General features: G+C 38.8%; 1 protein-coding gene across 1 annotated transcript in view; it reads left to right on the top strand.

Annotated features, from left to right (window-relative positions):
• The window catches only part of DHTKD1 (dehydrogenase E1 and transketolase domain containing 1), a 100,382-nt gene that overhangs the window by 53,875 nt on the left and 29,794 nt on the right, over nucleotides 1-16,713 (top strand). The window contains exons 11-12 of the mRNA XM_006873178.1: nucleotides 7,688-7,838; nucleotides 8,989-9,095. Of these exons, the coding sequence (XP_006873240.1) occupies nucleotides 7,688-7,838; nucleotides 8,989-9,095 (258 nt within the window). The remainder of the gene's footprint in view (nucleotides 1-7,687; nucleotides 7,839-8,988; nucleotides 9,096-16,713) is intronic.

Here is a 16,713-nt window from a genome sequence, read left to right as displayed (position 1 = left end):
CTCTCTCCAAGTTCCCATCTCTGCCTCTGTCTCTGGTGTTGCTGCTTCTCTGGATAAAGTCCCACATTCCACTTGTGCTCTTCTCTCTTAATGGTCCTAGGGTCCTTTGTTTCTGGACTGTAAGATTAAGTACTTCCATTTCATTTTGATACGAATTCCTACCAATGAATACACCAAAAGAAGATGTATTCCTACCATCTTCTTTTAATGCTTTCTGTGTCACTCAATATTTTGCTTATGTTGTTGTTGATTCTGTATAGGGTTTCCAAGGAGTAGCTTTTGAGCTTGAACCACTGACCTTGCAGTTCAAACAGCTTTGCAATCTGGCACATTAACCCACAGTGCCACACCAGGACTCCATTTTGCCCATGGTGATGATGTGCTGTGGAGTTGGTTCCAACTTATAGCAACTCTAGGGTTTCCGAGGCTGTAACTCTTTATAGGAGCTTTTGAAAGCTTCATCTTTCTCCCATGGAATAGCTGGTAGTTTCGAACTGCTGACCTTGCCCGATTCGTTAACCACTACGCTACCAGAGTTCCTTTTTGCCCATGTTGTTGTTAAGCGCCGTCGAATCGTTCTGACCTATAGCGATCCTGTATAGGGTTTCCAAGGAGCAGCTGGTGAGCTTGAACCATCGACCTTGCAGTTCAAACGGCTTTGCAGTCGGGCACATTAACCCACAGTGCCATTTTGCCCATAGAATCCTTTACTACAGCAAGTCAAGGCTTGAATTTTTTCTTAAGTTCCCTCAGCTTGAGAAATGTTAAGCGTGTTCTTCCACTTTGGTTTTCTAACTTCAGATTTTTGCACATTTCATTATAATATTTGATTTTATTTTCTTGAGGTGCCTCCTGAAATATTCTATTCAGTTCTTTTACCTCCTCATTTTTTCCATTTGCTTTAGCATCTCTATGCTAGAGCTCAACCTTCAGTATCTCTTCTACATCTATTTTGGTCTTTTCCTTCCTTCTTGTCTTCTTAATGACCTTTTGCTTTCTTCCTGTATAATGTTCTTGATGTCATCCCACAACTCTTCTGATATTTGGTCTTTAGTGTCTAATGCATCAAGTCTGTTCTTCAAATGATTTCTAAATTCAGACAGGATATGTTCAAGGTCATATTTTGGTCTTGTGGATTTGTTTTAATTTTCTTCAGCTTCAGCCTTCACTTGCATATGAGCAATTGATGGTCTGTCTCTGGCCTTGTTTGGCTGATGATATGGAACTTATCTACCATCTCTTTTCACAGGTGTAATCAATTTTATTTCTGCGTAATCCATCTGGTGATGTCCATGTGTATAGTCATTTTTTATGCTATTTAAAAAAGATATTTGCAATGATGAAGTCATTGGTTTTACAAAATTCTATCATGTGATCTCCAACATTGTTTCTATCACCAAGTGCATATTTTCCAACTACTGATCTTTCGTCTTTGTTTCCAATCATTGCATTCCAACCACCATTAATTATCAATACATCTTGATTGCATGGTTGATCAATTTCAGACTGAAGAAGTTGATAGAATTCTTCAGTTTCATCATCACTGGCTTTACTGGCTGATGTGTAAATTTGAATAATAGTGATATTAAACTGGTTTTTCTTGTAGGCATATTGATATTAGCCTATCACAGACAACATTGTATTACAAGAAAGATCTTGAAATGTTCTTTTTGATGATGGATATGATGCTATTCCTTGTCTATTTGTCATTCCAGGCATAGTAAACCATGTGATTATTAGATTCAAAATTACCAATACCAGTCCATTTCAGCTCACTAATGCCTAGGATATTGGTGTTAATGCATTACATTTCAATTTTGATAATTTCCAATTTTCCAAGATTCATACTTTGTACATTCTATGTTCTAATTATTAATGGATGTTTACAGTTGTTCATCTTCATTTTGAGATTGCCCCATCAGCAAATGAAGGTCCAGAAGGCTTCACTCCATTTGCATCAGCATAGTCAACTCTACTTTGAGGAAGCAGTCATATTTTGAGTGCCTTCCAATCTGAAAGGCTCATCTTCTGGCACTATATTTGACAGTACTCTGCTGGTCTTCATCTTTAAATATTGAACATTCTAGTACTGACCATGTTCCACTGTTATTCATAATGTTTTCAGTGACTAAATATTCAAAAGTAGTTCTTCTCTCCTTCTGTCTAGTTTTTGTCTGGAAGCTCAGCTGAAACCTGTCCACTGTAGGTGACTCTGTCCACTATGGGTGACTCTGCTGATATTCAAAATATCCATAGCATAGCTTCCAGAATCACAGCAACATGCAAACTACCACAGTACGACAAACTGATAGATGAGTGGTTTGTATGTACACTGTTAAATCTCTAACTGGTTATGGAGGCTCTCTGATGAGTGAGTAGGTGATCAGGTCTTCCAACTCTTCGCTATGTCTGGGTGAACCTTGATTTATCTACATTTGCTCCACTTAAAATTTATGCTATCATATTGTGTGATATATATTCAGTAAAATAGGATACACAAGTGCATATAAATTTGCAAGGTAGATGCATAGTAGAAGCAACAGCTGCATCTACTTTGAAAAGTCAGGAAATGTGTGGGAGGGGAGCTACATTCGAGCTGAGATTTGAAGGACATGAGGAATTTCTTTATGAGTCAGAATTGGCTTGATGTCAGTTGGTTTCTGGTCTAATGCATATGGTGAGAGCATTCTGGGTAGACACAATTGTTGTTATTGTTAAATGCCATCAAGTCAGTTCCGACCCATAACGACCATGTATAGAGTTTCCGAGGAGCAGCTGGTGAGCTTGAACCACCAACCTTGCAGTTCAAACAGCTTTGCAGTCTGGCACATTAATGCATAGCACCACACCAGGATTCAATAGCACATAAAAAACCTTTGACTTAAGACAATCTAGCACTCTCAGGGAACTAGAAATAGCTTCATTTGACTGAAGCTTGAGCTGCTAAGTGGGCACTTAGAGGACACTGATTTGATTGTTGTCATTGTTGTTAAGTGCTGTTGAGTCAGTTCTGACTCATTGCGACACTATATAGACTTTCCAAGGAGCAGCTGGTGGGTTTGAAACACTGATCTTGTCTTAGCAGTGCAATTACTTATCCTATATAGCCACACCAGGACTGCCGATCTAATTGTTGTTGTTGTTAGGTGCTATCGAGTTGGTACTGATTCATAATGACCCTAAGCACAACAGAACGAATCACTGCCTGGTCATTGGCCAACCTCACAATTATGGCCATACTTGAGCCCATTGATGCTGCCACTTTGCCAATCCATCTTGCTGGGGTTCTTCCTGTTTTTCTCTAACCCTACACCTTACCACACATAATATCCTTCTCCAGTGACGGGTCCCTTCTGACAATATGTCTTAAGTATGAGAGACAAAGTTTGGCCATCCTGACCTCCAAGGAGCGCTCTAGCTGCACTTTTTCCAACACAGATCTGTTTGTTCTTTTGGCAGCCCATGGCACTTCCAATATTCTCCTCCAACACCATAACTCAAATGCATCAATTCTTCTACAGTCTTCCTTATTCACTGTCCAGCTTTCGCATGCATATGAGGTTATTGAAAATACCATAGCTTGGGTCAGGCAACACCTTAGTGCTCAAGCTGACATCTTTGCTCTTCAACACTTTAAAAAGGTCTTGTGCAGCAGATTTGCCTAATGCAATAATACATCATTTTATTCCTTGACTACTGCTTCCATGAGTGTTGATAGTTGATCCAAGAAGAATGAAGTCCTTGACAACTTCAATCTTTTCTCCATTGATCAGAATATTGTTTACTGGTCCATTGGTGAGGATTTTTGTTTTCTTTACATTGAGATGCAATCCATACTGAAGGCTGTGGTATTTGATCTTCATCAGTAAATACTTTAAGTCCTCTTCACTTTCAGCAAGCAAGGTTATATCATCTGTATATCGCAGGTTGTTAATTGTTAATGAGTCTTCCTCCAATTCTGATGCCACGCTTTTCTTCATATAACCCAACTTCTTGGATTATTAGCTCAGCATACAGGTTGAATAAGTATGGTGAAAGAATACAACCCTGTTGCACACCTTTCTTAATTGTAAACCATTCAGTGTTCCCATGTTCTGTTCGAACAACTGCCTCTTCGTCCTTGTACAGATTCCTCATGAGCACAATTAAGTGTTCCAGACTACTCATACTTCATAGTGTTTTCCATAGCTTGTCATGATCCATACAATCGAAAGCCTTTGCATAGTCAATAAAGCACAAGTGAACATCTTTCTGATATTCTCTACTTTCAGCCAAGATCCATTTGACATCCTGATGTCATGGAAGACTTTGAATGCTAAGTAAAGGAGTCTTGATGATGATGGAATCAGGTTCTGGAATAAGCAAGAAGTTTGAATAACTAAACAGATATTCATATTAGAAACGTTACTCCTGACAATACTTTTGAAACCCAGATTGAGGAAGAATAAGAAATTAGATAGAACAACTGGTAAGGAAGCCTCTAGACTATTTAAGCAGGAAATCCCGGGGACCTGGATTAGAGCAATAGCAATATAGATGGAGTATGAGGTCAGATTTGAGATTCATTTAGAAAAAGAAAAGGGATAGGACTTAGTGATTTATGCAGTGAAGAAGGACTTAACCTAGGTTATGTCCTAGCATTTTCAATTGGACACTGGTATATGACAATAAGGACTCCTAGTGTGGTGCTGTAGGATAAGCACTGGACTGAAACCCACAAATTCAGCAGTTCTAACCCACCAACTGCTCCTCAGAAATCCTATACAGGAAAACCAACTCAGCGGCACTTAACCACTATAACAGCATATGATAATAATATTTATCCAGATAAAGACTGGGAGGTTGGGAAAGGGAAACTGATCAGTTAGATTTAAGACATTTGACTTTGAGGTGACTGAATGACAGAGATTTCTATAAGGTATATGTATCTGTATATGAGTTAATAAAGGGTTCTCATCTTGAGATATAGATTTGGCAGTAATCATGGTGCCAGGGGTATTTGAAACCATAGGGGGCTGAAAAAGGAACTAGATGAATTTAGTTGAAGGTTGAAAATGGAGCTAAACAGTTAGACAAGTCTATTAGATTACTTTCTAGAAGCTTAATGGAAAGGAAGCAATGGCTGGAGAAGTACTAGTCAGAGGAATATTTCTTTCTTAATTTTCAAACATTTGATTGTTTATACCAGCGGGAAGAAAGTAGTTGTAGTCAGGTTCAGACAAGAGGGGTGAGGTGATGGAACCAGCTTCTGGAATAAGCAGAAAGAAGAGGTGGATTAAGAATACAAGTAGATATTTCCGTCTTGGATTAGAAAGAGAGACTAAGTAGGCAGATATGCATGTAAAATGACTGCTCCAAACCCCATTTACAGCACATACATAAATCTGAGAAATATAACCGTCTTTAAAAAAATAATGTATTTATAGATTATAACTAAAATCAGAAGAGATAATTTATGCATATACAATCTTGTCATTACATGCTGTTGAGTCAGTATCAACTCATAGTGACCCAATATTAACAGAGTGAAACACTATCTGCTCCTGTGTCATCCTCAGAATTGTTGTTATGTTTGAGCCCATTGTTCCTGTCACTGTGTTAATCCATTTCATTGGTGGGCTTCTGCTTTTTTCACTAACCCTCTACTTTACCAAGCATGAGATCCTTCTCCAGGGACTAGTTCCTCCTGATAAACATGTCCAGAGTACGTGAGGCAAAGTTTCGCCATCCTGGCTTCTAAGGAGCATTCTGGCTGTGTTTACTCCAAGATAATTTTTTTTTTTCTTCTGGCAGTCCATGATATACTCAGTATTTTCACCAACATTATAATTCAGTTGCATTAATTCTTATTTGGTCTTCCTTTTTTACTGTTCAGTTTTTGCATGCATATGAGGCTATTGAAAATTGCTTGGGTGAGGTGTACTTTAGTTATCAAAGTGACATATTTGAATTGTTTTCTGTTTGTTTGTTTGTTTGTTTTTAACACTTTTAAAAGTTCTTTTGCAGCATATTTGTCCAATGCAATATGTTGCTTGATTTCTTAAATGGGCATTGATTGTGGACCCAAGTCAAATGAAATCGTTGACATCTTTAATCTTTTCTCATTTATATCATGATGTTGCTCTTTCTTCCAGTTATGAGGCTTTATGTTTTGTTTATGTTGTATATAATCTATTCTGAAGGCTGTAATCTGTTCTTCATCAGTAAGTGCTTCAGGTCGTCTTTGTTTTCAGTAAGCACTGTTGTATCATCATACAGGCTGTAATATAAACAACCTGTAATATAAAAAAGTTTGTTTATATTACAGCCTTCTTCCAATCCCAGCGCCACATTCTTCTTCTTGTAGTCTAGCTTCTTGGATTATTTGCTTAGCATACAGATTGAATAACTATGATGGAAGCATACAACCCTGACACACACTTTTCCTATTTTAAATCATGCAGATTCCCCTTGTTCTGTTAGAATGACTCTCTCAGTCTATGTACAGCTTCTTCATGAGCCTAGTCCTGAAATTCCCATTCTTGACAATATTATCCATAATTTGTTATGATCCATACAATCAAATGCCTATGCAAAATTAACAAAACACAGATAAACATCTGGTATTCTTTGCTTTCAGCCAAGGTCCATCTGACATCAGCAACGATATCCCTTGTCCCAAAATCCTACCTACTAGTAAATCATCTATTTTCATTATTCTAGTCTTTGAGGAACACTGGTGGCTCCACTACGTTGGTGGTTCAAGCCCACAAGCAGCTCCACAGGAGAAAGATAAGATTTTCTGTTCCTGCAAAGATTTAACGACTAGGAAACCCTATACAGGGTTGCTATGAGTCAGAACCAACTCAATGGTACTTAACAACAACAACATGTTGTCTCTGAATTTTTGTTTCTATGTCACTGATTTTTATAGTTATAATATAGATATAGTTTCTGAGTTTTTAAGAAAAGCTTCTTAGAGGTATAATTAATAAATTAAAAATTTAGCCTTTCAATGAGCACAAGTCCTTGGTTTTTAGCATTTGCACAGTCGTACAATCATTACCAATATCTCATTTCAGAACATTTTTTATTACTTAACAAAGAAATCCCATTCTTATTGTCAGTAATGACAGCTGAATTCTCTCCTCATTCCCTGGGAACTACTAACCTATTCTCTGTTTCTGTTGATTTGCTATTTTGGACATTTTATATAATATATGGCATTTTGTGACTAGATTCTTTCATTTAGCGTGATATTTTCAAGGTTCATTCATGTTGCAGCATATGTCAGTATTTCATTCTTTTGTATTGCCAAATAATATCCATTATGCCTTTAATTTGTAAGTTTCCCTCCTTTATTCTATGACATTGAAAAAAGCGTTGCATAACACAGATTTGCTCTCACCTCCAAGGGTAGGTCCTCCGAAAAGTTCATGGTGTTTATCCTTGAAGGAAGCCTTTCGTACCCATATTCCAGTCTCTCTTATCTCTTCCTCTCTTTATTCCAACTTTTCCAATATGCATCACTGATAGCAGTAGACCTCCTTTCTCAAAGGAATGTGCTGATGAATGAAAACAAAGCTTCCCTCTGGGCCTCCCTTCCCTTTTGAGAGGTTTGTATCTATGTGATGCTCTTTGTCATTACTGGCTTAGGTCAGCTTGTTCCTTTCATGATGATGTTTTCTGTTTTACTTCTTGGGCCTAGGTAAGCAACAGCCCCCTTTCGGAAGAGGCCGTCCTGGGATTTGAATATGGCATGAGCATTGAAAGTCCTAAATTGCTGCCCATTTGGGAAGCTCAGTTTGGCGATTTCTTCAACGGTGCCCAGATCATCTTTGACACATTCATCTCTGGAGGTTGGTAGTAGTCTGTGGAAGTATAATGGATACGCTGCAGCAGTCTCAAGGGACCACTGAAGGAAAAGGGGTGTTGTAATTTATGAGACTCTTTTGTACCATTGCACCACCAGAGACTTACCCTGTGGGACATGACAACTATCAGGCAATTAAGTAAGCTGTTGGGAAGAGCATTTATTTACATCTTTCAGCAGGAGGACTGGGGACCACTCAGCTACTGTGCATGAAGTACCTGACAATTTACTGGGGAATGTGCGTGGCTGGAAGCAGTGGTTGTGCTTGCATCTCCTAGGCTTTTGATTTTGGGATCTGCTCTTGGGATACACTGAGTAAATATAATATGAATAAGTGATAGGTAGTGGTGTCAGTGGTTAAGCTGAAAGGTTGGCAACTTGAACCCACCCAAAGTCACCTCGGAAGTCAGATCTGGAGGTCTGCTTCCAAAAGGAAGTCTCAAAAACCGTGTGGATCAGCTCTATTCCACACACATGGGGCTTGCATGAGCTAGAATCACTTAAAGGCAACTAATAACAATAGCAACATCATTGGTTATCCGTGAGGATTTTTGGTGAGATCGGATGGCAGCCTTGAAAATTAGCTTCTCTCAAACCAGGTACACTCAAGTATCTGACAATTGTTTATTTTTGCTTCGTTTAGAAAAGCAGTACTTGCTTCCTGTAAAAATAAAAAGTATAAGTTTTGAGTGTTCACTTCAGGCCTTTCCCAGAGTTGTGTTTCTTCATAACTCTGTAGTTGTGAGGAAGAAAGCTGCCTTAAATTGACTGGACTTTGGCATGTCCAAAGACTATCCGAACGTGTTTGCTGCCCTTAATTTGAGAGCAGTGGCCTGTGTTGTAAGCTATGTTAATAGGAGCTGCCCATTCTTTGTATAATTTGTATCTCAGGTGAAATCAAAGGGACTTGCGTCTTTGAGTCTGTCAGTCACTTGCTTAAATCCAGTACATATGTCATCAGAGACTTCCACACAAAACAGTCCTTTCTTTTCCCCTAACTATAGCATGACAAATGCTGGAGACAGTATGTCCTGAAGCTCGTTTTAGTGGGGTGGCAGCACACTAATGTTTGTCTCACTCGTCAAGTCATGTTCCTGCTTCCTAGAGTTCTTACTCTCTTCACTACACGTTTCTAGGTGAGGCCAAGTGGCTCCTACAAAGCGGCATTGTTATTCTCCTCCCACACGGTTATGATGGGGCTGGTCCAGACCACTCATCCTGTAGACTAGAGCGTTTCTTGCAGGTATGTTGAACACCTTCTGGATTCCAAGAATCTTTTTCCTGCTTCCTAGGGACTTGGAAGGACACAAAACTTTCTCCTGTAATAACTTAACATGCACTTTAAACTGTAAGACCTTGTAATCTCTGAATAAAGCAGATCCAGTGCAATGTCAATATTCTTTGGAAAATCATATTAGTTTTTGTACCTGATTAAATAAGTTTGTGGTTTTAGGTATTAATGTACTTTAAAAAATGCATGAGGTAAATTATTTTATGGTAGTTGAAGTGCCTGAGATTGTTGGTGTTGTTGTTAAGTGCCATCAAGTCAGTTCCGACCCATAGTGACCTTGTATGGGATTTCCAAAGAGCAGCTGGTGAGCTTGAACCACCCACTTTGTGATTCCAACTGACCTTGCAGTCCAGCACATTAACCCACAACGTCACACCAAGACGCCAGATTAGTGGCTCCTCTGTTTGTTCTTTTGTGGTTGAACATGGGTATACAAGTCTGTTTGAAATTCTGCATTCAAGTCTTTTGGATATAGGCTTAGGAGTGGAATTGCTGGGTTACATGATAGTTCTATATTTAATTTTTGAAAAACAGCTACACTGGTTTCTAGAGCTGAACCATAACAAACAGCATTACCACAAACAATGGACAATGGTTTAAATGTGCTCACATCCTCACCAACATTTGTTATTTTTCTTTTTATCCCAGATATCCTAATAGGAATGAAGTGGATTTCTATGGTGGTTTTGATTTTCATCTCTCTGATGGCTAATTATGTTGAGCATCTTTTTTTGTGTTTGAGAACCATCTGAATGTCTTCTTTGATGAAATGTCTATTTAAGTCCTCTGCCCATTTTTTATTTGATTATTTGTGTTTTTGTTGTTAGTTGTTGAAGGTTTTGAAAATATATTTTGGTTATTAGATTCTTCTTCTTCTTCTTTTTTTTTTTACATTCAGCCATCAATTTTCATTGATCTCAGTGATTACAGTCCCCTCTCTCAACATTTATCCCACTTTCTCTCTTTGATTACCTTTTTCACAAATGAATAAGGCAAATATACTTGATGTACACCTACAAAACAAAAGCATATGTATTCATTTAAGAGTTCAAAGGACACATTCTACCAGCCAGTCTCCTGCCTGCTGCCACACAACTACCTTTTTTGCTGTCCCCATTTTATAGGTGGGGATCTCCTTCTTCATAGTTCTGGGATGATCTGTTCCTGAAATGAAAGACTACCCACTCCCTCCTTTTAGTCACAAATCTTCTACACATACAGTTGTGACAGTCACAATGAATTCAGCTAACAGTTACGCATAATCAAGTCATAAATCCTATCACCATCATCACCTGTCCCCTTTAACCAGATCCATCTGGAAAAGAGGAAACTATTCAGTGGGCATTCTACCTTACCGCCCTCATTCTACCACTGAACTCACACATGAGAGCTTATAAACCAGTCTTTGTAGCTCCTTGATTTTTTACAGCCAATATCTAAATTTCTCATCCCCCTATCAACCCTTTAAGGAGCTCTGGTAGCATAGTGGTTATGAAGCAGACTGGTAACCTCATTGTCAACAGTTCAAAACTACCAGTTGTAAGATGAGGCTTTCTGCTCCTGTAAAGATTGACACTCTCGGGAACCCTGTACCGGGTCACTATGAGTCGGAACCGACTCCACGGCATATAAGCCCCACCACCACCACCACCATCAACCCAAGGTTGTTCCTTGAAGATTGGCTATTAGATTCTTCTCTGATACATACAGTTTCTGAAGATAGTCTCCTAGTTGGTAGTTTGTCTTTTCACTTTTTGGATGGTAAAATCTTGATGAACAAAAGTTTTTTTATTTTTATGAGGTCCCATTTATTTATTTTGTATTTTGCTATTTGTGCTTTTGTTATTATATTGGACAGTTTAGTATTAAAAGCAAGGCCCAACAGCTTTGCCCCTGCATTTTTTTCTAAGAATTTGATAGTTTTAGTTTTCACATTTAGGTCCTAATCAATTTTGAGTTGTGTACCTGTGACACATGAATCCTGTTTCATTATTCTGCACGTTAAAATATAATTTTCCCAGCCTCATTTATTGAAGGTGTTCTTCCTTCCCGGTTGAACAGACTTACCATTCTTGTAAAAAAATTAGTTGTTTGTTGTTTTTTTTTAATTTAGGAAAAATAATGTGTTTCTACTGATGATAGAAGGAATCCGATGTTGTTGTTGTTATGTGCCGTGGAGTCGGTTCTGACTCATAGCGACCCTGTACAAGGTTTCCAAGGCTGTAAATCTTTACGGGAGCAAAAAGCCTCATCTTTCTCCCGCAGAACAGCTGGTAGTTTCGAACTGCTGACCTTAAGGTTTGCAGCCTGATTCGTAACCACTATGCTACCAGAGAAGGAATCCAATAGAGAATTTAAAAAGGAAAAACGGATAGAGGGTAGAGTAACTGGAATAATTTCCTCGAGTGAACAAGATAGGATGGAATCAGGCGCTCACAGAGATGGATCAGTTTTAGAAACTAGCATGTTGAGTTCATTTTTGATAATAATCGGAAAGTGCATATCATAGCATATGAGTAGTGTGTAGGGCCTGAGGAAACAGCCTGAGTTCATTAGCTAAGTGTGATGATGGAGGAGGAGGTATCTGAAATTAAAAGGAGTAAGAGAGTCATTTAAGAGACGAGGAACATGAGTAGGTTAGGGAAATGTAATATCATAGTCTAGTAGCCTTAAAGTGTCCACTTGACTTTGTCAAGATTGTAGAGTGATGAAATGGAGCAAGAAGGCAAAGTTAGTGGAAGTTCCCACTTACTCCCTCAGCAACTACCCCACTGAACAATGAATAAAAACAAACACAACTTGAAATCCCAGAATGTTGAACAGCAGCTGAAGTATTGGAGAGTCAGGGTGAGTCCAGAACCGGGGGAGAAGAGGAGTGGAACCAGCTCAGAAGGCAGGAGAACCTACGTGGTAACATTGGGAGCACTTGCTCATTACAGCCATTTTGGGATGGAGCTGGGTAGCACTTCAAACAGAAGGAGCTAATCTGAAGAAGGTGTAGCCAATTTTCTGTAAAGTGGTGCATAGTGGTCCCAGGAGTTTGGGGGCTGAGCAATTTGGTAAGAGTGAAGTAGACGGTGGTGTTGTGGAATCTCACCAAGGTCTGAGATAGATGGCCAATGGGGCTGGGAAGAACTGCAAGGGCAGCAGGGTTGGGGGAATCCTTTTAACTGAAGGCACAGAGGAAATGACCCACAGAGGGATACCATGGGCGTGGCATTCATGAGGTAAAGACCAAGAGAGCCCCACACCTTTGGCCCAAGAAAGTCCCATTGTTTACATCAGTGTCTACAAACACTTAACACCTCCTCTCCACAACTGCACAGTTTTTTATTACATTCCCAAGATCAAGCATCCAGAACTCCAGAATCAGCACTGAAAAGTCTTTAAGGACAAGAGTGGTCTCAGGAGTAAATAGGACGGCTGCTGCTGCTGCTGTGTTGATCCTGACGCAGTGCATTCCTACTTGGCTGAGTGGAACTGCGCCATGGATTTCCCAGGGCTGTCTTCCCAAAGGCAGGCTGCCACACCTTTGTCCTGTAGAACAGCTGGTGGCCATGGGCCCCAGCTTTTTATTTAGCAGCTGGTTGCTTGGTCCCTGCGCCACCAGGGCATTCAATCAGAAAAATTTTCTACAAAAGCAAGAATAACAAGTTTAATAGATGTATTAAAAAAAACAAAGATAATAAAATGGCCCTCAAATTTTTTAAAGTAGTAAAAATCACAAGAGAAGGACTAGTTAAAATCAAAATATGAACAAGAGAAAACATAATGCAAAGAATTGGTAATTTCCAGACAACAGTTCCAAATATGTTTAAAGACAACAAAAAGCACACAGAGAATAAACTAGTGGAGATCATCAAAGAAATGGAGGAACGAAATGAGGGACTCAATGTGAAAATTGAAAACATTAAAAAAAAAACAAAAAAACCCACCACATATGGAGGAAGGAAACTACCGTAACTAAAGACTAAAAATCTGAATTAGAAAAAGCAAGAGAAATATACAACAGTTGAACAGACTATAGAATAAACAAAGAGTTGAACAGAAGACAGAATGAATGAACTAGAAGATGAAATAAATGAACATATCAAGTCTCAAAAGAAACGAGAGAAATGAACAAACCAAAAAGGAACTGTGGAATTCGATGAAGAAATATAACATTAGAATTCTAAACTCTCAGAGCTCCATGACAACAATCGGGCATTGAAACAATTTTCCAAGAGGTAATCAATGAGAATTTCTCAGATCTGAACAGAGAAATAAGCCTATAAATATGGGATGCTACATGAACGCCACTAAAAGAGACACAAATATCCTGATAAATTCTTGAAAATTAAAAATAAGGAGATACTTCTTAAAGCAGTAAGAGAATAATTCAGTATAATGTATCAAGTGGCTGTCAGTAAGAATCAATGCAAATTTTCCCCTAGAGACTCTGGAGACCAGAAGAACAACCAGAAGCTCTGGGAGTTTGCAAACACCAGACCAACCCAACTACAAGTATTACTCAAGGGAGTGCTCTAAATGGAAACATTAAGAACATAACATAAATTCTCGTATCTATACATTGGGGAAAGGAGCTATGATAGCATAGTGCTTATGAGGGCTGCTAACCTGTACAGTTTCGCTATGGGTTGGAACCGACTCGACAGCACTTAACAACAACACAACAACCTCAAGGTCAGCAGTTCAAAACTACCAGCCATTCTATGGGAGGGAGATGAAGTTTTCTTCTCCCATAAAGATTTACAGTCTTGGAAACCCTATGCAGGGTCACTATGAGTCAGAACTGACTGCATGGCACACCACCACCATACAGTGGGGAAAAAACAAACAAACTAAGAGAGCAAGATCTCCAAAAAGCACAATAATGCAGGTAGTCATAGGACCAAGTATATGATATTTTTAATCAGTGAGAATTAATTAAAGCTCAGTAGTTAAATCCTACAAACAAAACCACATCAAGTTTATAAAAAATAAACACAAAGCAAACTTACTAATTATAGTCTGGGTAATATAGTGGTTATTTGTTGGGTTGCTAACTGCAACATCAAAAGTTCGGATCTACCAGGTGCTACACAGAAGAAAGATGAGGGTTTCTGCTACCATAAAGATTTACAGCCTCAGAAACCCTACACAAAGTCTCTTTCAGTCAGAATTGACTCTATGGCATACTGCCACTACCATCATTGATGTTAACGGAGACACAACAACAGAATTGGGAGAGGGGCAGATCATATAAGAAGATTTATTATGTTAAGGTTGTATGGTAACTGTTTTTCAAATATCTGTTAAACATTGCTACGTTTTAAATTATGTAATGTAGCATATGTGGTAACTGCTAAGAAATCACCAAGAAGAAACATTCGGAACAAAAGAAGGCAGTTAGCAAAAAGGCTCTTCATAAGAAAGCAGCCACATATAAACAAAAGGAGAAAAATAAAAATAAAAACGCTAAGAAGACATAAAACACTCAACAGCAAATAGCAAAATGGATGAGGTAGACACATCTTTTTCAGGAAAAACTAAAATGTCAATGATCTAAATGCCCCATCAAAAAGAGAGCGTCCCAGAACAGATAAAAAACACATGACCCATCATTCTTTTGCCTATACAAGAAATATACCTTAGCTATAAAGACACAAACAAACTAAAAATAAGGGTTGTAGAAAAATATTCCATGCAATCAGTAAACAAAAAAGCAGGAGTGACCATACTATCATCTTGCAATCAAATCTATACAAGAATGACTTTACATTACATAATAATTTAAAGGTCAATCAATTAAGAAGACATAACAATTGTAAATATATAAGGGGCTTCAAAAAGTTAGTGGGAAATTTTCATTATCTTTTAATTCCATTTTAATTTCAGGAAACTTTTGAAGCCTCCTAGTATATATCCTTAACAGCAAAGCATCAAAATACATGAAACACATATTGACCAATAGGAGAGGAGACGTAGACATCTCCACAATAATAGTAGGGAACATCAGCACAGCACTTTCAATTACGGACAGAACATCCAAAAAGAAGATCAATAAGGACATTGAGAACTTAAATAAAACCATAAGCCAATTGGACCTAATGGATATATATAGTATAGTACAATACATTCTTCTCTAGCGTGCATGAATCATTTCCAGAATAGGTCATATGCTACGGCACAATACAAGTCTCAACAAATTTTAAAAGATTGAAATTATACAAAGTACCTTCCTTCTCTGATCATAACACTATGAGGCTAGAAATCAAAAACAGGAAAACTACAGAAAAAAATACATGGAAAGTAAATAATACACTACTGAAAATGGACTCCTGGTGTGGCCCTGTAGGATCAGCACTGAACTGCAAGCCACAAGGTCGGCAGTTCAAACTTACCAGATAACTCCTGGGAAACCCTGTACAGGGCTGCTATGAGTTGAAACCGACTTGATGGTGCTTAACAACAGCAGCAAAAACTTATTAAGGAGCCATGCTGATGCTGTGGGGTTAGTAACTAGATTCTAATCACCAGCTTGGTGATTCAAACCGACCAAACACTTCATGGGAGAAAGACAAAGTGTTTCCATAAAGATTTACAGTTCCAGGAACCCAGAAACCCCAAATAGGGTGGCTATAAGTTGGAATTGACTTGAGGGCAGTGGGTGTGGTGTTTGGTTTTTAAACGCTGACTGGGTAGTGGTCCAGGACAAGATGGTGGGGTAAGCCGATACACTGAGCCGACCCTCTGCAAAGACATGGGAGACCAAGTGAAATGGATACAGATGGTAAACCTGGAACCCTGAGCATCAGAGGGTAGGACAGAGAGATGGACTGAGTTCCGACTGGAAGAGAAAGCTGAATAGTTGTGTGAGAGAGAATCGAACCTGGTGGACTGTGGGCTGGGGGGAGTGGCGCAGCCACCTTGAACTTTTGAGAGACACAGTTGAGACAGTGGTCTGCAAGCACAGGACATGACTGTGTTGGAGGCAAGGTGGTGCAATTCTCCCTTGTTCCCATGCTCTCCTGGCAGTTGATGGAGTGGCCAGTGACCAATGGCACCCCTCCTCTGCTGTCTCTGTTCCGCGTGGGGTCAGGTCCCAGGCCTAGTGTTCTTGCTTTTTGAGATTCATGAGCCTGCCCTGAATTATGCTGCACAGTGAACAAAGAACTAACTGCGTTCACACTTCCAGTCTCTACCACATTCCCTAGGAGACAGGTGGGGTGTGCCTAAGATTACACCAATATGTATGTAATCATCAACTAAATATAGGTAGATACCACGATGTTGCAAAGAAAACAGACCATTTTATTAGCTTTCACAAAGAAACAAAACTGAGTGCCTTAAATAAGTGCCCAAAATTCAGAGTGAGAAAATATAACACCAAAAATAGTATTAGAACTACCTGATAAGGAATTTTAAAGATTGCTGATTTGGCAATATCAATGGATTGAGATAGAGATCAAGAAAACTACAAATGAAATAAAGGAAAACAACCAGAAAGCCAGAGATTAACAACACTAAGACTTCAGAAATAGATAATACACTAAAATGGCAAAGAAACAGAATTGAATCTATGGAAAGT

This window comes from Chrysochloris asiatica, unplaced genomic scaffold (genome assembly GCF_000296735.1).
Source record: "Chrysochloris asiatica unplaced genomic scaffold, ChrAsi1.0 scaffold00226, whole genome shotgun sequence".
Taxonomy (NCBI): Eukaryota; Metazoa; Chordata; class Mammalia; order Afrosoricida; family Chrysochloridae; genus Chrysochloris; species Chrysochloris asiatica.
The sequence above is the reverse complement of the archived record's forward strand: the minus strand, read 5'-3'. Positions and strand labels throughout refer to the sequence as shown.